The sequence below is a fragment of the Ammospiza caudacuta genome, chromosome 25 (genome assembly GCF_027887145.1).
Source record: "Ammospiza caudacuta isolate bAmmCau1 chromosome 25, bAmmCau1.pri, whole genome shotgun sequence".
In the NCBI taxonomy this organism is placed as follows: domain Eukaryota; kingdom Metazoa; phylum Chordata; class Aves; order Passeriformes; family Passerellidae; genus Ammospiza; species Ammospiza caudacuta.
The window spans coordinates 3504097-3523348 of record NC_080617.1 but is presented as its reverse complement, the minus strand read 5'-3'; the positions used below and the strand labels follow the sequence as shown (position 1 = coordinate 3523348).

Below are 19252 nucleotides of genomic sequence, written 5' to 3'. Positions count from 1 at the left end.
CTCCATTCTATTCCAGTAAATTCCACTAAGATATCACATGTAACAACAAGTTCTTGAAGAAGTTTCATCAGATTTTCCCTTTAAGGTAACCCACTGCACTCCCACGTGAGGCACAGGCACCTCAAAGGCACAAGAGCACAAAGTGCTGCAGTGGAATCAGATGATCAGCACAACCTTGGAGCCTCTGCAGCCTCGGAAACACATCCTGTGATTTTCAAATCAATCCAGAGGGGAAGACAAAACAGTGCTGAACCTTAAGAGCCAGCTAATGCTTATAGAAGCAATTTTAATGAATGCAATCCTGAGAATGAACGTGGCTGACAGATTTTGCTGCAACACGTAGGGAGGGTGCAGCACTGCAGCAAAAGCTGTCACTCCCATCGTGCAGAGCTGTGCTGCATGCAGCAGGGGTGGCAGGGCTGACGACACCAACCCTCAGAACCCCCCTGGCACAACCAGCCTTGCTGCACAGCCCAGAGCTGCCCTTCTGCAAGCCCTGCATTGCATGCAGCAGCAGGGGAAAATGTGAAAAGGTAGGTAAAGAGAGGTACATTCGAGGTAAAGAGAAACATTCTTGAGCTAATTAAAGAGTCGCTCGAGCTTATGTTCATCGTGATCAGTCATGCAGAAAGACATTTTCAGCTTAGCATGAAGCTTCCATTTTTAGAGGTCAATTAGAACACTGCAACACTCACACGAGGAGCAGGAACACAGGCCCTGCCATGTCACACAGCAACATGCCCCCTCTTTTGCTCCCACACCCCCTTCACCTACCCTGCAGGTAAAGTACCCCTTCCAGTGCAGGGTGCTTGCTGTCACCCGCTCCAGGACCCTCAGGGGACACGGAGCAGTCACTGGGAGGATCTGCTGTCACCTGCTCCCTCAGGGGACACGGAGCAGTCACTGGGAGGATCTGCTGTCACCCGCTCCAGGACCCTCAGGGGACACGGAGCAGTCACTGGGAGGATCTGCTGTCACCTGCTCCCTCAGGGGACATGGAGCACTCACTGGGAGGATCTGCTGTCACCCGCTCCAGGACCCTCAGGGGACACGGAGCAGTCACTGGGAGGATCTGCTGTCACCCGCTCCAGGACCCTCAGGGGACACGGAGCAGTCACCGGGAGGATCTGCTGTCACCTGCTCCCTCAGGGGACACGGAGCAGTCACTGGGATGACCTGATAGACATTGCCCACTGGTCCCAGAGTGGGAGAGCTGCTGTCTGGAGCAGAGGTGATGTGTGTCACCAGACTGCACCTTCCACAGGGCTGCTGTGCCACGGCACAGGTCAGGCAGCCCTCTCACATCACCTGCCTGCAGCCACAGATGCTTTCCTACTGCACAGCCTGACACATGAGCCCCAAGCTCCAGTGGTTTTGTAATATTAACCACCAAAGCTGAATCCTACCAGGGTAAGAAAGCCTTGGTTCTCATCTCCTGCTGCTCTGCTTTCTCAGAGGCATGCAGGGCACAATCAAGGATGGCCACAACACTGTTTGCAAAGGGTCTGAATGAAATCAGTCCTACTGCTTCTGAGCCAAACAATCACAAACACACACAGGGGTTTTTGTGGCAAAAAAATCTTATTTAGATCAACACCCCCTCCCCCTCCTCCAGGCATGAAGTTTGCAAGTTGAAATCACAAACCTCAAAACTGGCTGAGTTAATGAGTTAATTCAATACTAAGGTTTGATACTATGGCCTGGGCAGTACAGCAGGTCAAACTATGACTTAAAAACCAATTAGCTAAGTAAATTCAGAACTATAAATGTTTACATGCAGGGGCTTGTCCACCCAGTACTGATTAAAAATCCTTAAAGCTTTCCACTTTGTGACTTGAAGCAGCTAAACCACCACATTCCCCACAAAGCAGGGCAGACAGCAAGGAGGGATGAGGAATTATCCACACCTGACAGTGCATGTCCCCCACTTCTTCATCCTGGAGCACTCAGAAGCAGACATGGAAGCATGGAACCAGGCCAGACTGCCTGTGCCTGCAGCCAGGGGAGGGCAGTGAGCATGGCTGGGCTGTGGACAGCCCTGACACACAGGGCAGGGCAGCATGACAGCTATCACACTGCAGCAGCCATACAGAAGTTTCCAGCTCACACAAAGTATTCACACACGTGGGACTGTGCACTTTGCTGGCCTGTGTTCAATGGAGCTGCAGATGACAGGACTCTGAAGTTACTTTTTGAAGAGGACATTGAGGTTTGCTCAATTGAATGAAGCTCTGACAAACAGGGCCAAAAAGATTGGGACTTAATAAATGTAGAAAATTTTCCACTGAAGTCCTCTTAATATGATGTCTCTACTCCTCTGCCCAAGCCTGGGCAGCACTTTGTGTGAGCAGGAATTTTGCAAAGGTAGCACATCCAGACTCACTGTGAAAGCATGGTGGTGACAGAGACCTCAACACAGACAGCAATGCTTAAATGCTCAAGGGATGCTATTACTGCACAAGTGACCTCACAAACTTTGGACCAGATCCTCAAACTTAAGTTTTATAGTCATTTTCAGGTGGCCCTGCACTGTGCCTGCCTCCTTCTAGCCTCATGCTCCCCTCCCCTGGCCAGAGTAAAGCAGCCCTGCAGCCAGGCTGGGAATCTGGCAGGGCTAAAGGGATTGGGGGGAGGCTGATGGTTAATTTTCACCCAGATCAACTCTCTGAACACGGCTACATGGAGTTTTTGTCAGCTGGGGTAGGCTAGAAAGGGCATTTGGAGGAGAAGGCATTAGGACAAGGGGGAAGGCAAACCCACCTCCTCCAGGCACAGTGCCCACCTGCACTGATGCAGCTCTTCCCAGACCCACGGCTGGAGAGGATGTGAGAACCCATCTCTCCTCCAGCTTGGCAAGAGCAAGCAGCCACTCTCATCCGCCCACAGGCACACTGAAATAAACTTACAGCTTCTGTGTTCTTACACTTCATACCTGGGCATTGGCAACTTTGTTCCTAAGGAAAGAAGTGATACATTTCATTCCTGGGTTATTGGGGTGGATCCTAAGGGGCTTCATTAGGAGAAGAGACAAGGCTGAAGAGTAGGCCGAGTGCTAAATACAACACTAAAACTCTCCTTTTTCTAAACACCCCATTTCTCCTTTCAGCCCATCACTCACAGAGTGCATTCACCTTTAACTGTGTTTCTATGTGAAATTCAAATGTTCAGGAACACAAATGCTACATTCTCTGCACAATAAAAATATTCTCAGCTTTCTTTTACAGAAAAGGAAACAGAAACTGCCTGTGCACAGCATTCACACTTTTGTCATGCTCAGGTAAAGCTGAGTGCTGCACCTGCATATCCTACTCCACCCTGGTGAGGGTTAAAGCACACAGGGCTGAGGCATCTTACAAACCCTTATCTGCCCAGATTAGGGCCTCAGCAGGGGAACATCGCTGCCAAAACCTAACACACAAAAGCATTAAGGCCTAAATTGCCACATTCTGATGGCTGACATCCAATGCCACACTTTATATTGGATCATTTCAGAAACACTGGTTTCCAGGCTGCTGAATCAAGCCAAACCTCACCGACTTCACAGGAATGGCATGCCTGGCATGCCTGCTCAGTCAGGGTGGTTATGAAGGCTCCTAAATCTGGACAGTTAGGGGCAAATGGTTTGTGGGTTTTCCACCAAACTGATTCAGTCACCAGCTGTAAACCCTCAAATCCAGAGAGATGTGACTGCTGACAGAGTGTGCAGTGAGTGGCTGCAGTCACCACCAGGAGAAGGCTGCCAGCCCCTGTTACCCTGGCAAACAGATGAGCTTGGGCAGGGAGATTAATCACACCTTTGGTGGCTACCAAGGAAGAGGAGATCAAGTTAAAAGACTAAAGCACTCCAAAGATTCAGCCCATTGAAAGCAGAGAAAATAACAGTGTGGAAGGACAAAGTCAAGCACCGGGTTTGGGAATGTAAGAAGTGCTGGCAAGCAACGCCTGCTCATCAGCTGCCACCAAGTATTTGAAAACATTCATGCTTTCTACTTCAAGTGTGCAAATACAAGCATTACCCAAGGCAAAAATCTGTACAGCAGGCCTTAGAGGTGTGAAGATGTATGTAACCATGCCACAACCATCACAACAAAGGTTCTCCATTCCATCACGTTTTAAAGGCTCCCATGATCTGCAGTCTACTATTTAGTATAAAACATATTACTGCTACAAATCATCACCCTCATGGGAATCTTCCAATAAAAACGACCTCCTAAAGACATTATATGCTTCATTTTAGTGCAACAATTGTATCAAAGTTGTCCTTCTTTGTCATTTCTCTCATTTATGAAAAATTCCCATGAGGAAAGAGGCCTCTGGTTCCACACCAACTGCAGCCCAGGGTGGGAAGGAAAGCCCATGGAGAACATGCACAGCCTCAGAATCCCCAAGTACAATATTCTGGTAAGGTCATGCTCAAAGATGTAATCACCAATACAAAATAATGTGGCCTAGATTGCAAGGCATACGGGCTTTTAAATATTATAATTCCTTGAGAGTTCTCTTTTTTTAACACGAGTTATTTTTGCCTACAATTCCTAGCCTCGTATTAAATAAAGAAAATCAGTAACTTCCTCTCAGTTGGGCAATTTTCAGAACACAGAGACAGCCAGAAGGCTGGCGAAAAGTCTACACTCCTGTAACTTATTTCTGCTTCTCAGGAAGTCAACATCAGTCAGATTGGCCTGTACTGGCGTGCAGAAACTTTATTATTTCATAGCATTGTGAGGAAGCTGAGGGTGAAGAACTACTTAGATCAGGAGATGCAGGGGTTGGTTAATGGGGACCTGACTACTCTTGAATTATGCTGCTCTCCCACACTGCCTTTACCCCAACTCATTCCTCTACCAGGAACTTTCAGACTCATATCCAAAAGAAACACAGCAATCAGCTCTCCACGTCCTTCTCCTCCTTGCAGGGCTACAGAGGGCTGAGCACTGAGTAGCTCCAAGGGTGCAGGTGAGAGGGTCCCATGTCTAGGAGGGGTCCCTTGGCGTGTCAGGGACTTTGTGCGGTCCTTACCGCTGCGGAGCCGATACAACGGAGGAATTACACTCCTCTAAGTGCCGCAAACCAGCCACAGAGCACGCTGTCCCTGCCGAAACATGCCAGCTGGTACTGGCTGCACAAAGCGACCAGGGCACGGAGCTGCCGGTTCCGTCCTCGCACAGACTGTAACGCTGGGGAACGACGCCTCCCCCCAGTGTCCCGCAGGTCAGCAGATGCATACCTCTGCCATGAGGCTGTAGGCATGTGGGAAGTTACTGCATTTTTTCCCCCCTCTAAACACGGAATGCCACAGACCATTCCAGGTTGTAAAATTCCCCCCTTCCCACTGTCATCACCCACCCCGGCGAGAGGCTCGATAAAGCAACAGCCCCGACACACGCGGCAGCGGTGAGCACTCCTTCCCTTCCCCCGGTTTTTGTGGAATATTTTAACAGAATTTATGCACCAGTTAAAGCCTAACCCCACCGCACCTAACTCAAACTGGGATGGTAACTTTAACTTGCGTTTAATTGGTTTAAAGGCTTCAGATGTAGCATTACAAAGGGGGAAAAAATGCAGATAGGCAATGAAAGCGCAATCACCAAGGACGACAAGCAAAGGTTTGCTGTGCCACTGGCTTCACATGCCAGCACATGGGACACCTGACAAAGCCAAATGAGGGAAGTTTCAGAAATTTCCAAAAGAAGCAAAAAAAAAAGTTTTACAATGCTCCCTTAATTAACTCCCTCACGACGGGGGAGCAAAGAAGAACGAAGTGATTAACAAAGTCAGAGCATCAGAAAAGCGTATATATAAAAGAACGTTATTAATTACATTATAAACGTGGGCGGGCTGGGAAAGAAGGGGGAACTCAGGAAAAATAAGCAACAGGAAAGGGAGTATGTGGCCACAGCAAGGAAAAAAAAAAGGTTATCCACAGAAAACGCGTTAAGCGCCTGGAAACCTCCAAAACCTCAACCAAGCCACAGCCAATGGAGTTAGGAACTTCCTTGCGGGCAGCTCGCTAGAGCGAGGAGCGGTGGGACCGTGCCCTTCCCGGGCGGGGACGGGGCCGATCTCCGCTCAGGAAAGCGGCTGTTCCGGTCCCGTCGGAAGGAGCCCGACGGCGGCTCCATTTCCGAGCGGGAGCCGAGGCCCCGGCGGGCGCCTCAGGGCCGGGTCTCCCGCGGGGGGTCCCCGCCGCCGCCAACACCGCGGGCAACCCGGCCTTGAGGCAGCGGCTCGCCCGCACGGGAAGGGACGGGAAAGGCGGCGGCGGCGGTCAAAGACAAAGCGGATGCCTCAAATTCCTCCCCGCCCCGCCGGTCTGCGGCACCCCCCGCCCTCCGCCCCTTCACCGCGCACCTCTGCCTACCTGGGCAGCAGGAGCGGCCAGGCTTCGCTCCCTCCCAGCCCGGGCTTGGGCAGCCGCAGCCCGCGAGGGGCTCCGGGGCTCGGGCGGCGGGTGCGGGCGCTGACAATGAGGGGAGGGACGCGGTACCGGGCGGTGCTTGACGTCACGGTGAGCGGGCGGGGGCTGGCGGCCCGGCCCGGCCGCCGTGCGGCTCCGCGGCGCCCGCCCCCGGCCCTGAGAGGGCGGGCAGGCCCCGGCCGCCATTTTGGGGGGGCTGAGGGCGCTTGGGGCAGGGAGGGGAAAGGAAAGTTTCCGCAAGGCCCCGGCGCGGAGCTGGGCGCGGTTGGTGTGGCGGATGGGAGCAGCGGAGGAGTTACGGTGGCTGATCTCTGGTGGGTTCGTGCTCCGGAGCCTGCCGGACAGCCCTTTCTCCGGACCCGGCCCGGGGCTGCCGCTGCATTGGGGCTTTGGTGTCGGGGCAGGCAGTGCCGGTCCCGGCTCGTTAAAAGCCCGTGCGAGGTGACACAGCGAGGTTTTACGTCCTCTCTCGCCGCATTCCCCCTTTAGTGCCATCTCTTGGAGAGTGTGGGACTTGGTGGTCCATCCAGCTGTGGTTGCTTCCACCTCTGGTATCTGCAGCCCGGGATGCCGAGATGGGATCAGAGACAAGAGACATCCCCCATCACTAACAGGGAAAAGTTGAAAAGTTGCTCGCGGTGTGGCTGAGCGGTGAGCAGAGCCCCGGCACTGCGGGGACACGGTGAAGGACACCGGGGGCTGCCCGGTGCTCTGTGAGCATCGCGCTGCCCGTGCCCGGCTGAGTCCCGGCAGACGCGGTCAGAGGCCGGTGAGCAATTCCAGCCTCCCGGGCAGGCAGCGAGACCGGACAGGCTCGGAACCCACTGGGCATTGGGGGGACATGTGGGGAAAAGGGGAGCTGCCTCCTCACCTTGTAACATCCCTCATTCCACTTTCTGTACTTTTGTCTGCACCTCCCACTGACTGCTAAGTCCTCATCATAAAAAATATTAAATTAAAAAATTGCGTTATCTTAGAGCAGCCAGAGCTTCCTTAGTTTTCCTCTACATCATTTCCTTTCCCTGGACAGAAATTTCCAAGTGTCTAACCTCACACCACTAAGCTTTTTTCTTTGAAATACCAGCCTGGTTTGAAATACAACCCTTGTTGCCACGGGCAGTGTGCCACCAGCTGCAGCGTGACACAGAGCAGACAGCTTGTCTCTCACTTGGATCCAGAGATTTGACATTTATCGTTTCCTGGGTTTCCATTCACTCTCTTCCCCACCCAGCAGCTGGTTCAGTTGCCACCTTGGTGAGGGGCTTCTTTCTCCTCCTTTATCAGCTCAGCTCAGTTTGTTTTCTGTCACCTCCCTCCATCACTCATGCTGGTGGGTCAGGACTTCACCTCACACCTTGTGCTTTCCCTCCAGCAGCAGTTCAGCTCACTGTGCCAGTGCTGCTGGCATCTGGTGGCACAGGAGGCTGAGGAGTGTCTCCCACTCCTTAGTGAGCATTTCCTCTTGTTTACACTACTGCACAATGAGGACTCACCAAAGCCTGAGGCATGGTTGCAATGCTTATCTCTTGGATTGGAAGCGTGGGTGCTGGGTTTCCAAAACCCAAAACAGGATGCCAGCACCACTGGTAGAAAAATTTTCCCCCAGATGTCCCCACAATGACTGATAGAAAGGCTGCATAGTTCCAGGGAAGTGTGGTGTAAGTAATGTGGGCAGGTGTGACCAGAGATGATGAGCAAGGAGAGATGACAAACACAATAAAATCACAAATGATATGGGGAAGCAGCAGAAGCTGTCAGTGTGTCTGACAACAGAGGACCCATATGGGTGTAGTAGTAGCTTTAAACAAATAAAAGTAACTCGTGCATCTTTTGCACAGCTTGATAACGTGAGAAGTGGATGGCTCTAGGATGCCATGAACACCAGAGGTATGAGATTCAGAAGGGATTAGTCAAATTTACAGAGAACAGATTTCTCAGTGGTTATTAAAAATGCCTATCTGAGTCATCTTCCAGTTCATGAAGTCTGTGAACTGACTCTTCAGCTATTCTTGCTATTCTGTACTCCCTCTGTTTGTATAGTGAATTTAAGTGAGGTGTCTGAGTTGATCTTGCTGCTGCTGATACATGTATGTCCCTACTAAAATTATTTCTGTGTATGCTGCTTCTTCTGCACCAGTTCTAGTATTTGTTCAGTTTATCAAACTGGCTGACAACTAACTCAGAGTCAATACTTCTCTGCCTCTAGTGAGTTGAATAAGCCCATGTTTTCTAAACCAGTGGTTCTTGCTCCTCTCTGCACACTAGAAATGGAGATTCTCCTGTTATTACCTGATTCCAGGTGTTCAGGTTTTAAGCATTTAGAAAACAGAGTCATTATAAGATCCTAATATTTGTTTCATTAACAGCTGTCTAACAGCTCCTGACAGAGCTGGAGCCTTGGTTGTGCTAGAAGCCACGCCGAGTTTAGGAACAGTATTACATTCACAGCAAGCAGGGAAAAAGAAACAGAATCATGATTGTGTGGACAGAAGGGCTGCATGGCTTGCTAGTCTCATATCATTGTCAGCAGTCTACATGGCAATGTAAGTTTTGTTGGGTTTGGGGTTTTGTGTGTCAGGCTGTTTCTTGTTCCTGGAATCAGCTGGGTGCCACCATGAGCCCCCACAGAAGCCTGCAGCCGTGTCAAGACGTGGCAACAAAGGCACTGAGAAGCCTGCAGCACATAAGAAACGGGTTGGTGTCTTGTTATTTTGTACTGCTGCCATCTTCCTCCCAGTCAGAAAGCTAAAATATTCAGTCCAGTGAGAACGCCATGTCCTCAAACCAAGGGTTTTCACATCCACCTTCACCAGCTGCAAAAGGAGCCAGAACCTGACACACCTGGAGAACACCAGGATGGGGAGTGGCAATTGCTGGAAATAATAAACAGGATTTACACACATTGTGAGTAGGGTTGGTCTGCATACTTCAGACATCTCCACTACTGATTCTTCTATACAAGTCTCATTTCAATCTTGCAACCTAGGTAATCAAATAATGTCATTAAAGTCAGTTGGTTTGAGAGGATGTTTCACCTCTTCCTGGAGCAGACATCTTAAAAATGTCAGCTAAATTAGGTCTGCACATGGAGCCAGAAGGAGTGCATTTAAGGATGCCAAGGGTTCTTGCCAATATAATTTCAAGATTGGCACCATAGCTACAGCTGTCTCTTCTAACATTTGTTCAAGGACTGGCAAGGTTTACTGCAGAGGGAGTTGTGAACTCAAAAAAGAAAAGCAGGGTACAGAGTAGTTTCCATGGTAGTTTAAAATTTGAAATTGTCTATCCATCATTTACTGCTATAGAATAGACAGGAAAGTACAAAGCCTCATATCTTCACAGTACCAAAGTACCTTTTGCAATAGAGTATCAGAGTGGTAAAAAATCATAATTGTCAATGTAAGCATTCTGACACTGTGTTATAAAGTGTGTTCTGCAAAAACATTTCCATCATTTCATTGACTGATTACATACACAAAGCAGGAAGAGGACTTTTGGCCTGTTTGTTTGTGAAGATGTGATCTGTTCCTCAATAGGACTTCATATACTTAAGTAGTCTTACATATTGTTATTTTGTTCCTTTGTGCATTTTGTTCCTTTGTGCATTTATTCCTTTGTACTCCCCTGTTTTCAGACTGGTGAGCGTGGTGGGATTGCTTCAACCCACAGGCTTTCAATGGCCATATTTCTGTCACACAGCAAGGCTCAGGTTTGTCCTGGATCATGTTCCACATTCATTGTCCTGCCAGTTTCTGTCATGGTGACTCCTCCTTGCTGACACTCATCCTCTCCCCTGGTTGTAGGAATAACCTGCACTGGAATTTAAATGCAGGGTGCTGCAGTGAATACACATGCTTTGACATATATTTAGCTATTTATTCTGTTTTCAATAAATATGATATTGAATTATATTATAATATCATTGAAATAACTGATATTATAACATCATTGAAATAATTGATAGTATTGATATTATAATATCTTCTTGGACATATCAATATGTATTTCTATACAAACATAACATGTTTTAACTTATCTTTGTGCTCAGTATTGCAAGAGCTTCACTGGAGAGGCACTGAGATATCACTCAGCCCTCATGTACCTTCTGTGAAATAAATTTGTGTGCTCTGGACTGCAATTCACAGAGCATTGTAAAACAAGGTAAATATGGACATTGATCTCTGTGACACAAGGGCCTCCTCCTTTCAGCTCAGAGGCTGTGGGTGTTATTTAATTTATGATCATCTCTAGCAAGAGTTTTCATCTGCCAGTTCCATATCACTGTTTTTTCCAATATAAATTACTGAGGCATGCTATGAAATATTTACTAACAATAAGAATGGTGTAATATTAGACCATGTGCCTTTTAAAATTAACCTATAATCTAACCAAAGAAAGGCCCTACTTTGTTTGCTCTTGAATTAAACAGTCTCAAAGAAGAGTGGTGGATCATCATGCCTTGCTGTATCTTGCCATTCTATTCACAATTGGAAATCTTCAAGGGTAGGAAATGCAGGAAGAGAACAAAAGCAGAGCTGATACAGGCAGGGAATGCACTAGCCAGCCTCTCACAGGCCCTTCCAGGACCATGATCTGTAATTTTATGTTTCACACTGAGCAGGTGAATCACCCAGGGATCTTGGAAGTTATCACAAACTGGCCCAAAGGTGAACATTTCAGACTGTCATCATCAGATGAGGATGAGAAGTTGATTGCTGCTATAACAGCACATTGATCAGTACCAGGGACTGCCTCGTGTGAGAGTTCAGTTTTCCACCCTGGTTTATGGTTCAAGCCTTCCCTTGGGGGCTGTGTCAGCTCACATGTGCCCAGGCAATGCAGCAGCACGGCTCAGGATGTGGCAGTGCCACTCTGGACACACTGTGGGAGGACTGGGTGGGCATGGCCATGTAGTGGCACCATCCCAATCTCTTGGCAGGGCCAGATCAGTGAGTGCCCTTTTGGGAGGGTGGAGGAGCCATGTCCCAAACAGAGCAGCCTAAAATGCTTCACTGAGAGAGGACTGCCCTTCTATGGGCACACAGCTCTCTCTCTGAGTCCTGGGGCATCACTTCATGGTCCAACCTCAGCTGAGGCACCAGCAGCAGGGAGAAGCTGCAAAGCTGTGCCACAAATGCAGAGGAGAGGCTGAAAGCTGGGTGGACATGCACTGTGTGGAGTGTGTTGGGATGGCCACAGCAGTGGGGGTGGAGATGAGCTGGGGCAGGCTGAGAGATGGGAGGTCAGAAGGATGATGGGGTGATTTTCAAAGCAGTGTGAGGCTCTCATATTCAGTGTAGACATGACACTTCTGATGTAAATGCCCAGAGACTAAAACATTGCATGAAATTTGGGCTGCACCACTTGGTGTGCTGACTTCATCCAAGACCTCCCTGTGCCAGCTTCCACCTGGCAATCAGGGAAATGATCCCAGAGGCAGAGAAGGGCAGGTTAGAAGGGACCTGCTCTGTGACCCCAGCAGAGGGTCCTGACACTGATTCCTGACCACAGTTTGTTTGACCAGTGCTTAAAGAATTCCAGAGACAGGGATGCCACATCCACCCCAACAACCCTTATTACTAAGAAACTTTTCCTTGGTGTGTCACTTCATTCTCCCTTAACTTCCCATATTTTGTCACCAAGGAGTGAACCTTCTGCCTATTTTATTTATTCCACACTGGCACTAACCATATTCTCCTGCTTCAGTTTATGCATGCAAAAAAGTTAAATGACAGAAATATAAGATCAATCCTTTTCATGCTATTTATTTTGTAGCATTTCTTCACTGACTGTTTTATTCATGATAAAATGTGTAATAATTAATTCGACTAAATTGTCTCCTTTCTACACTTCACCAAAAAGCATAGCTTCAGATGCAGCATTTGTGAAATATCCACATAACTTACATCTGTGCTATGCTACTCTGCCCTGCTGCTGATTATAGTCAGGCTGTGTCACACATCTTCTGAAAGAATTACAGGTTTTATCAGCTTCACATGGGTAAGATACATGCCATAGAAAATATAAATATCAGATCCTGCTCTCCAGAAACTCTCTCTGACATAAATGGTTAATAATATACAGCAGAAATATAAGGTCTTGTAAATACACAATTTCCTCCCATCAGGGTAATGTGTCACCTCATCCCACAAAAACTCCCTGGTTCACACACCTTGCCTCATTGCAAAGCTTATTTCATGTGTCATTGATCTTATATACACACATGATCACTGCAGTGAGCATGGACAATTTCTGTTTTGGCATGTACAATCCCAAACAGAAAGTATCAAATTGGCAAGAAATTCCCAGAAATTTACATGCACAGAACAGGGTAGTAGCAGAGATGGAAATTACCACTCAGTTCCTTGGGAATAAAAGCATGGAAATTTTCAGGTAGGCTGTGAGATTGCACAAGGGTCAGGTACACAGGAGGAGAGTCTCAAGAGGAACACTTTTTGAAAAGTATTAGTTTTTGGAAAGCCTGTTTAAATTCTTCATTAAAAGCTGTATAAATGACTGGATTGATTAATGAGTTTAGGTAACCCAACCAGGTGAAAAAGTCCAGGAGGATGGGATGAAACCAACAGGCATCTTGGCAGATTGGTAGGACTAGGGATATGACAAAAAAAGGCAGCCAGCAGAAAATGAAAGCTCCCAGAATAATGCCTAAAGTTTTGGTAGCTTTCCTTTCTCTCGCAGCAGAAATTCTTTTCCTTTCCAGCACACTATCTGCAATTTTAATTTTAACAGAACCCAGAAATATTGGGGATGCACCTGAATGGGAATGCCCTTCATGGAGGCTGGCATTAATGGAGCAGAGGGACGAGCCTGCAGAGCCAGTGATCAGGTGTGCAGTAGTGAAACGTTTCCCATACAATGAGGGTGGCTTCAGAATCCTATCTCGAGCTGCCACATAAATTCTCCCATACAATATCAGCAGGAGCACGGTCGGGATGTAGAAAGCTCCACAAGTGGAATAAATGGTGTAGGAAATTTGCTCAGTGTTTACAGCACACTTTGCAATCTCTTCATGAGCTTGCACTTGCCTCCAGAAAAACGGTGGCACAGAGATGCTGATGGATATCATCCAGACAACGGCAATCATGAGGGCTGCTCGGCCAGCAGTGCGGCGCTTGGAATATTCCAGAGCGTCTGTGATAGCCCAGTACCTGTCCAGGGCAATGACACACAGGTGCAGGATGGAGGCTGTGCAGCACGTGATGTCTGAGGACAGCCAGATGTCACACAGCAGCTGGCCAAAGGCCCACGTGTGGGTGACAGTGTAAGCAATGCTGACAGGCATCACCAGCACTGACACCAGGAGATCAGTCACTGCCAGGGAGCCAATGAGGTAATTTGCAGGTGTGTGGAGCTTTCTAGTCAGGAGAATTGTGATAACAACAAAAACATTGGCGAGGATTGTTGCCAAAGTTATGACGGCCAGAAGGATTGACAGTGAAATCTTCAGCCCCAAGAGCGTCCTTTCATCCCAAGGCAGAGGTGTCTCAGTGACATTTAATGATTTATTAGCTGAGCTCTGGAGAGAGAACTGTGCTGAATGGTTGTACTGAGTCATCCTCTGCTCTGCTTTCACCTTCCAGCGGAATATTTCTGGGATAATGAAGAAAGATGCTCACTTCTGTTGATAAAATAGAATTTTTCATACTTTGGTCGAACACTGAAGAATTATTAACTTGTTGAAAACTTCAGCTGATGCAGTAGATGAGGTACTCTCCTATGGAATATTTTCCATCACATCACATCACATCACATCACATCACATCACATCACATCACATCACATCAACTACATAATGGCTAAAGCAAAATGTCATCCAGACACAAGTCTGGTGTACAACAATGAAATCAGTACTATAAGTGATGGGAATTCAGGTGGTTTTCATCTTGAAGAAAACTAAATAATTCTTTATTATCTTTTTTTCACATCTCCTTTCTGACTTTATCTTCTGCAAAGTTGCATAAATCAATACTGAAGGGTAAGAGATGGAAAAGAAACATCTGGGCATGCAGTTGATGTCCCTTTGAGACAAAGCTACCCTCAAGATTATTTTCCTTTTCTCTCTAATAGCTGAGTGTCATGTTTTTGGTATTTACAAGGGACACTTTGTTAGTAGAGTACCTAACATATAAAACAATACTTCTGAATTCCTTCTGTAAACATAATTTCTCCCAGATTTGCAAATCAAGACTTCCTCAAGCACAGATCTCCATTTTCATTTATTTCTCCAGACTATTCAGGTTTTCCCTTCAACAATTAGCCTTTAAATGCAGAAGTCAGGTGCTGGGTGCCAGATCCCAATGCACTGGTGCACATTATATAAGCACAGTATGCAATCTAGAGGCTTTCCATAATTTTCCTTGTATTCACCAGGACTGGATTTCCTGAAGTCTTCACAAACCTGAAGGAAACATCCTGAGACAGATTTCACTCACTTCCATGAGCACCAGAATGTCACTTCTATTATGCCAGCCCAACCCTTCTTGAAATAGATCCTGAATGTGGGATGGGAATGGCTTTGAAGAGTGCTGTGAGGGCTACAAGGAGGAACAGCCAACTTCTCCAAGCAGACAATCCCCAGTCCAGCCTTCTCCCAGCCCTGGAGGAGAGGAGCCTCTCTCAGTCATCACTGATACCAACCCATGCCATCCATCCAGGCACTCAGCTGGGAATCTGTGGAAAAGAGGAGCAAAATATTCTACATGAAACATCAGCACTTGGAACTCAAACAGCTTCTCTTAAGCTCCTAAATCCTAATATATGAAGCAGCACTTTTCAGTTTGGTGTATTTGATTTTTTTATATACAACCACCTTCTGTGAGTCAAACATTTTTCAGACCTGCTTTTTCTTTTGAGGTGTACTTTTCTAATAAGGAGACATAGAAAATCTTGTATTTCACACTAGACTATTACTTTCTTGATTTTTTTTCTCTCTAGGAAGAGAAAATCCCTTCCTCATGGCCATTTTGTGATACTGAGCAAAGTCAGTGCATGATGATTTATCATGTACTCAGGAATAGTTACCATCCAGACAAAATAAACATATTTCCGATAATTTAGTATTTCAATGAAGTTACCTTTTACTCAACAAAAGAATGATGAATACAGGTAAATTATTTTCCTGTTAGAAAGAAAAAGAAATTAAGTTTGTGTAAACTACAGATACTGAAGGAAAATAAATGGCGAACAGTCATTAAATTATCTCAAGTACAAGGTCATACACATAACTGCCTGTTAAGCAAAGCAGAAAACAAATATATAGATATTACAAATCCTGAAACAGCAGAGGCCAGGGGTGGGAAGTGGGCACCCACTGTTTCCTGAGAGCAGAGGGACGTGCTGCCAGGGCAGGATGCACACACCCGTGGAGCATGAGGAACGCTGGGCAGAACCTGGATGTTGAGGAGCACATTTAGTGCCAGCTGCAGGTTGGGCTCCTGTAGATGGCAGCTCCTAGAAGACATCTGAGACTGCCACGGGAAACTTTGTGAAACACCAGCACCGCCATTGGAAACCCGGTGAGGAACCCAGGGGTGCTCTCTGAGTGTGGGGCGGCTGCCAGGGGGCTTTGGTGGGGCAGGTGTGGCTGCCAGAGTGGCTCCGGGATGGTCACACAGGGACCTTTCCCTGCTGCGGGTGCTGTTATCACCTCTAGATAAGACAGCGTCACCTCTAGATAAGATAGCACGGCGTGTGCCTCTCTCGGGCTGGCTCCGTGCATGGGGTGGCAGTGCAGCCTGCAGGCAGCTGAGAGCACCGCCCAACAGCCCCAGCCCGCAGGGCACGGCAGGATTGTCACCCTGGCGTGTCCCCAGCCTTGTCACACTCCACAGCACGGGAATCCTCTCAGCTGCCTTGGCTGCATCAGCACTGTGCTTGGTCATCTTTCCTTGGGCTTCCCCTGCTGCTCTTGGCCATGGGCTGTGGGCATTGTTTTCACTTCAAAGCGCCTGAAATAAACTGAAGGTGATGCCACAGCCAGCCAGAGTGAGATTGGCACAGCACAGCACACTGACATACAGTGCCAGGCTGCAGCACTCCAATTTAACTCTCTGCAGTTAGAGAGCAAGGGCAAGGTGGCAGGGAAGGGTCTATTTGAGGAAAAACAGAGCACCAGGTGTGCCAGGGCAGGTACAAGGCTGGGTGGCACCGGGAGCTCCTCAGGACCAAGTGTCATCTCATTATGTGCTGCATCACCTCTGTGCTTGGTCATCTTTCCTTGGGCTTCACCTGGTGCTCTTGGCCATGAACTGTGGGCATTTTTTTTTCACTTCAAAGCACATGAAATAAATTGATGTCACAGTGTCAGGGTTTGACGCTGGCACAATGCCAGTGCCCCCATGAAAATACATTCTCCCTGGTGTCTACTGTGAGATGTGACCAGGAATAGAGCAAAGCAGGCTCCAGCTTAGGAATAAAAGGAAAAAAAACTCACCACAGCATCCCAAAAAACTCACTTTCTCTCAAACCAGGACACAGAGCCAGCCAGAGTGAGATTGGCACAGCACAGCATGATGACATACAGTGCCAGACTGCAGCAAGCCAGTTTAACTCTCTGCAGTTAGAGAGCAAGGGCAAGGTGGCAGGGAAGGGTCTATTTGAGGAAAAACAGAGCACCAGGTGTGCCAGGGCAGGTACAAGGCTGGGTGGCACCAGGAGCTCCTCAGGACCAAGTGTCATCATGTGGGCTCTGGGCATGGACCTGCAGAGATTGCCCAGATAACCAGAGGTGCTCAGTCCCAAGGGTAAATAAACAAAGTCCCAAGACATTTCTGTTCCTTTTGGAGCACAGTTATTACTGGAGAGTGGAGCAATTCCTGCAGACTGTGATTTCATGGTGCAGCTGACACGCTTTCTGAGGATGCTGAGCTGCAAGGAGAAGGTTTCAATGCACCTCTGCAATGCTGGGCTGGGATAAATAATGTGTAAAAAATAGGTATGTGTAAATAAAAATACAGAATTTACTCTTCCACTAAATAGAACAGAAAAAAAGAAAAAGGAAAATGAGATAAAATGTCCTTTAGTAAGCTGCACATTTCCTTTAAGTTCACACTGGAGTTAGAGGAATTAGGGAATTAGTTTTCTTCTCTTGATGGTGGAGAATTGCAAAGGGATGGCTGAGAAGAGAGCTGAAGTTCAGCAAACTACTGAAAGTTCATTTTGTAGCTTATTTTTGCTTTTCATTTAAATGTAGAATCCATGAAATAGAGCAGGTCTATTCTGTCATGCTGAAAGTGTGATCAGCAGCGAAGCTGCTTCCAGTGAGAGCCAACAGCAGGTGACCAGAAGGCAGGACAGGGGGTGGCCAAGAGGAGCCCCTCTGAAGGCCCTTTTCTTAAAAGAGGGAGCAAGTTTTGAGTAAGTTTTTGCATATTTGGGACAATTGCCTCGAGCATGCATCATAGAGAAGGTATGGAGCCCAACCTGAAGACAAAAGCACTGTTCAAACAAAATGAAATCCATTTAGAATTAGCTCTAGGATTGTGCCCATCCAGAGATCATAACCAAACCTGGATGCAGCTCCTGGGAGAAAACCAGGCAATGCTGCAGTGCATTGCACTGAAACATCAAAGGTGCACTCTGTGTAAATTCTGTTTGCATCAGAATTTCTGGTCAGGCCCAGCAGCAGCTGAGCTCTTTAGGGCTGAGCATCTCTCCTCACTGCCAGTGAGGGGAGCTGGTAGAGAAGAGTTCTGTTTCTGGAGAAGTGTACCTGATTGTGAGTGCTCACTCCAGCACTGCTCATGCAGCATGCCTGGGTGTCTGATCTGCCAGAATCATTGTGACTGTTTCACAGTAAATCAGGTCCCTATTTTGTTCATTTGATACAGAAAACAGCTTTCTATATGAGAAACTATATGCAAAACATTTCTCATTTTAAATAAGCAACTACAGTAATTGGCAAGGAAATGTTAGCAATGTTTAACACCTTCACTCTCTCCTCTCCACCTTCTATTTTTGCTCAGCTTTTAAAAATTATTATTATTTTCCCTCTCTTACCTTTATTTACACACCACCAATATGCATTAGCTATCCAACCCATTGATAATTACCAAGTTACAATTGCTGTTACACATTATAACTAAATATTTCTTATCAAAGAAAAAATCTGGTGTTTAATGGGTAGTGATTCTGGTAAATGCCACATTGCAAAAACAGCCTCTACAATGTGTTACAAAGTTATTTGAAAGGAGCAGGGGCTGGGAAGCTCTCAGCCATAAAGTTGAATTTAAGGACAAGTGCAAGGTAGGTATTTCAGGTAGAAATGAGCAGTTCCCCTGTTGTGTGATGGAGAGTGACCAGCTCAGCAAAAACTGCACAGTGTGAGATCAATGTGCACTGTCAGCAGAAACTCTGACATTGTACCAGGGCAAGACAGCAACACCTTGGCAAGTGTGTACCTGGGAATGAGCCCTTGAATAGATCTTGTTCTTCTCATTTTGGACAAGGCCAAATGGCAGCCTGGCATCCAGCTCTGGGCACTGATGCCAGGAAGATACAGATCACACAGCAAGGAATCAGAAGGAAGCAGCAGGAACCATCAGAAAAGAAAATGGGAATAAACTGCATGGGAACAGGAATGCTGGGGTTTAAAGAGCACAGCTGAGAGAGATGTTCAACAGTCTTTCTGTGCATGAAAGCCTGCAGAACAAGAAGGAATAGTCTGTTCCCTGTGGCTGTGACTAATATCACTGAAAGGAGAGAGACAACTGCAGCGAGGAAGACTGAGCCCTCAGGAAATCTTTGGAGATAGTAAGAGTAGTGAAACAAAAGTATTGCTTAGGGACACTGATATCTCCATCTCAGAAAGTCACA

General features: G+C 47.3%; 2 protein-coding genes across 2 annotated transcripts in view; both read right to left on the bottom strand.

Moving 5' to 3' along the window:
• Positions 1-6450, bottom strand: part of LUZP1 (leucine zipper protein 1) — a 29997-nt gene extending 23547 nt beyond the window's left edge. Inside the window, exon 1 of the mRNA XM_058819752.1 lies at positions 6362-6450. The gene's annotated coding sequence lies outside the window, so the exon portion shown is untranslated. The remainder of the gene's footprint in view (positions 1-6361) is intronic.
• A 5888-nt stretch (positions 6451-12338) lies between these two features.
• On the bottom strand, positions 12339-14302 carry HTR1D (5-hydroxytryptamine receptor 1D). The gene has a single exon (XM_058819803.1). The coding sequence runs from the start codon at positions 13992-13994 to the stop codon at positions 12858-12860; it is 1137 nt and encodes a 378-aa protein (XP_058675786.1). The 5' UTR covers positions 13995-14302; the 3' UTR covers positions 12339-12857.
• Positions 14303-19252: the final 4950 nt, after the last annotated feature.

Coding starts and splice junctions, on each gene's coding strand:
- HTR1D (XM_058819803.1), bottom strand. CDS start 13,994: ATGACTCAGTACAACCATTCAGCACAGTTCTCTCTCCAGAGCTCAGCT.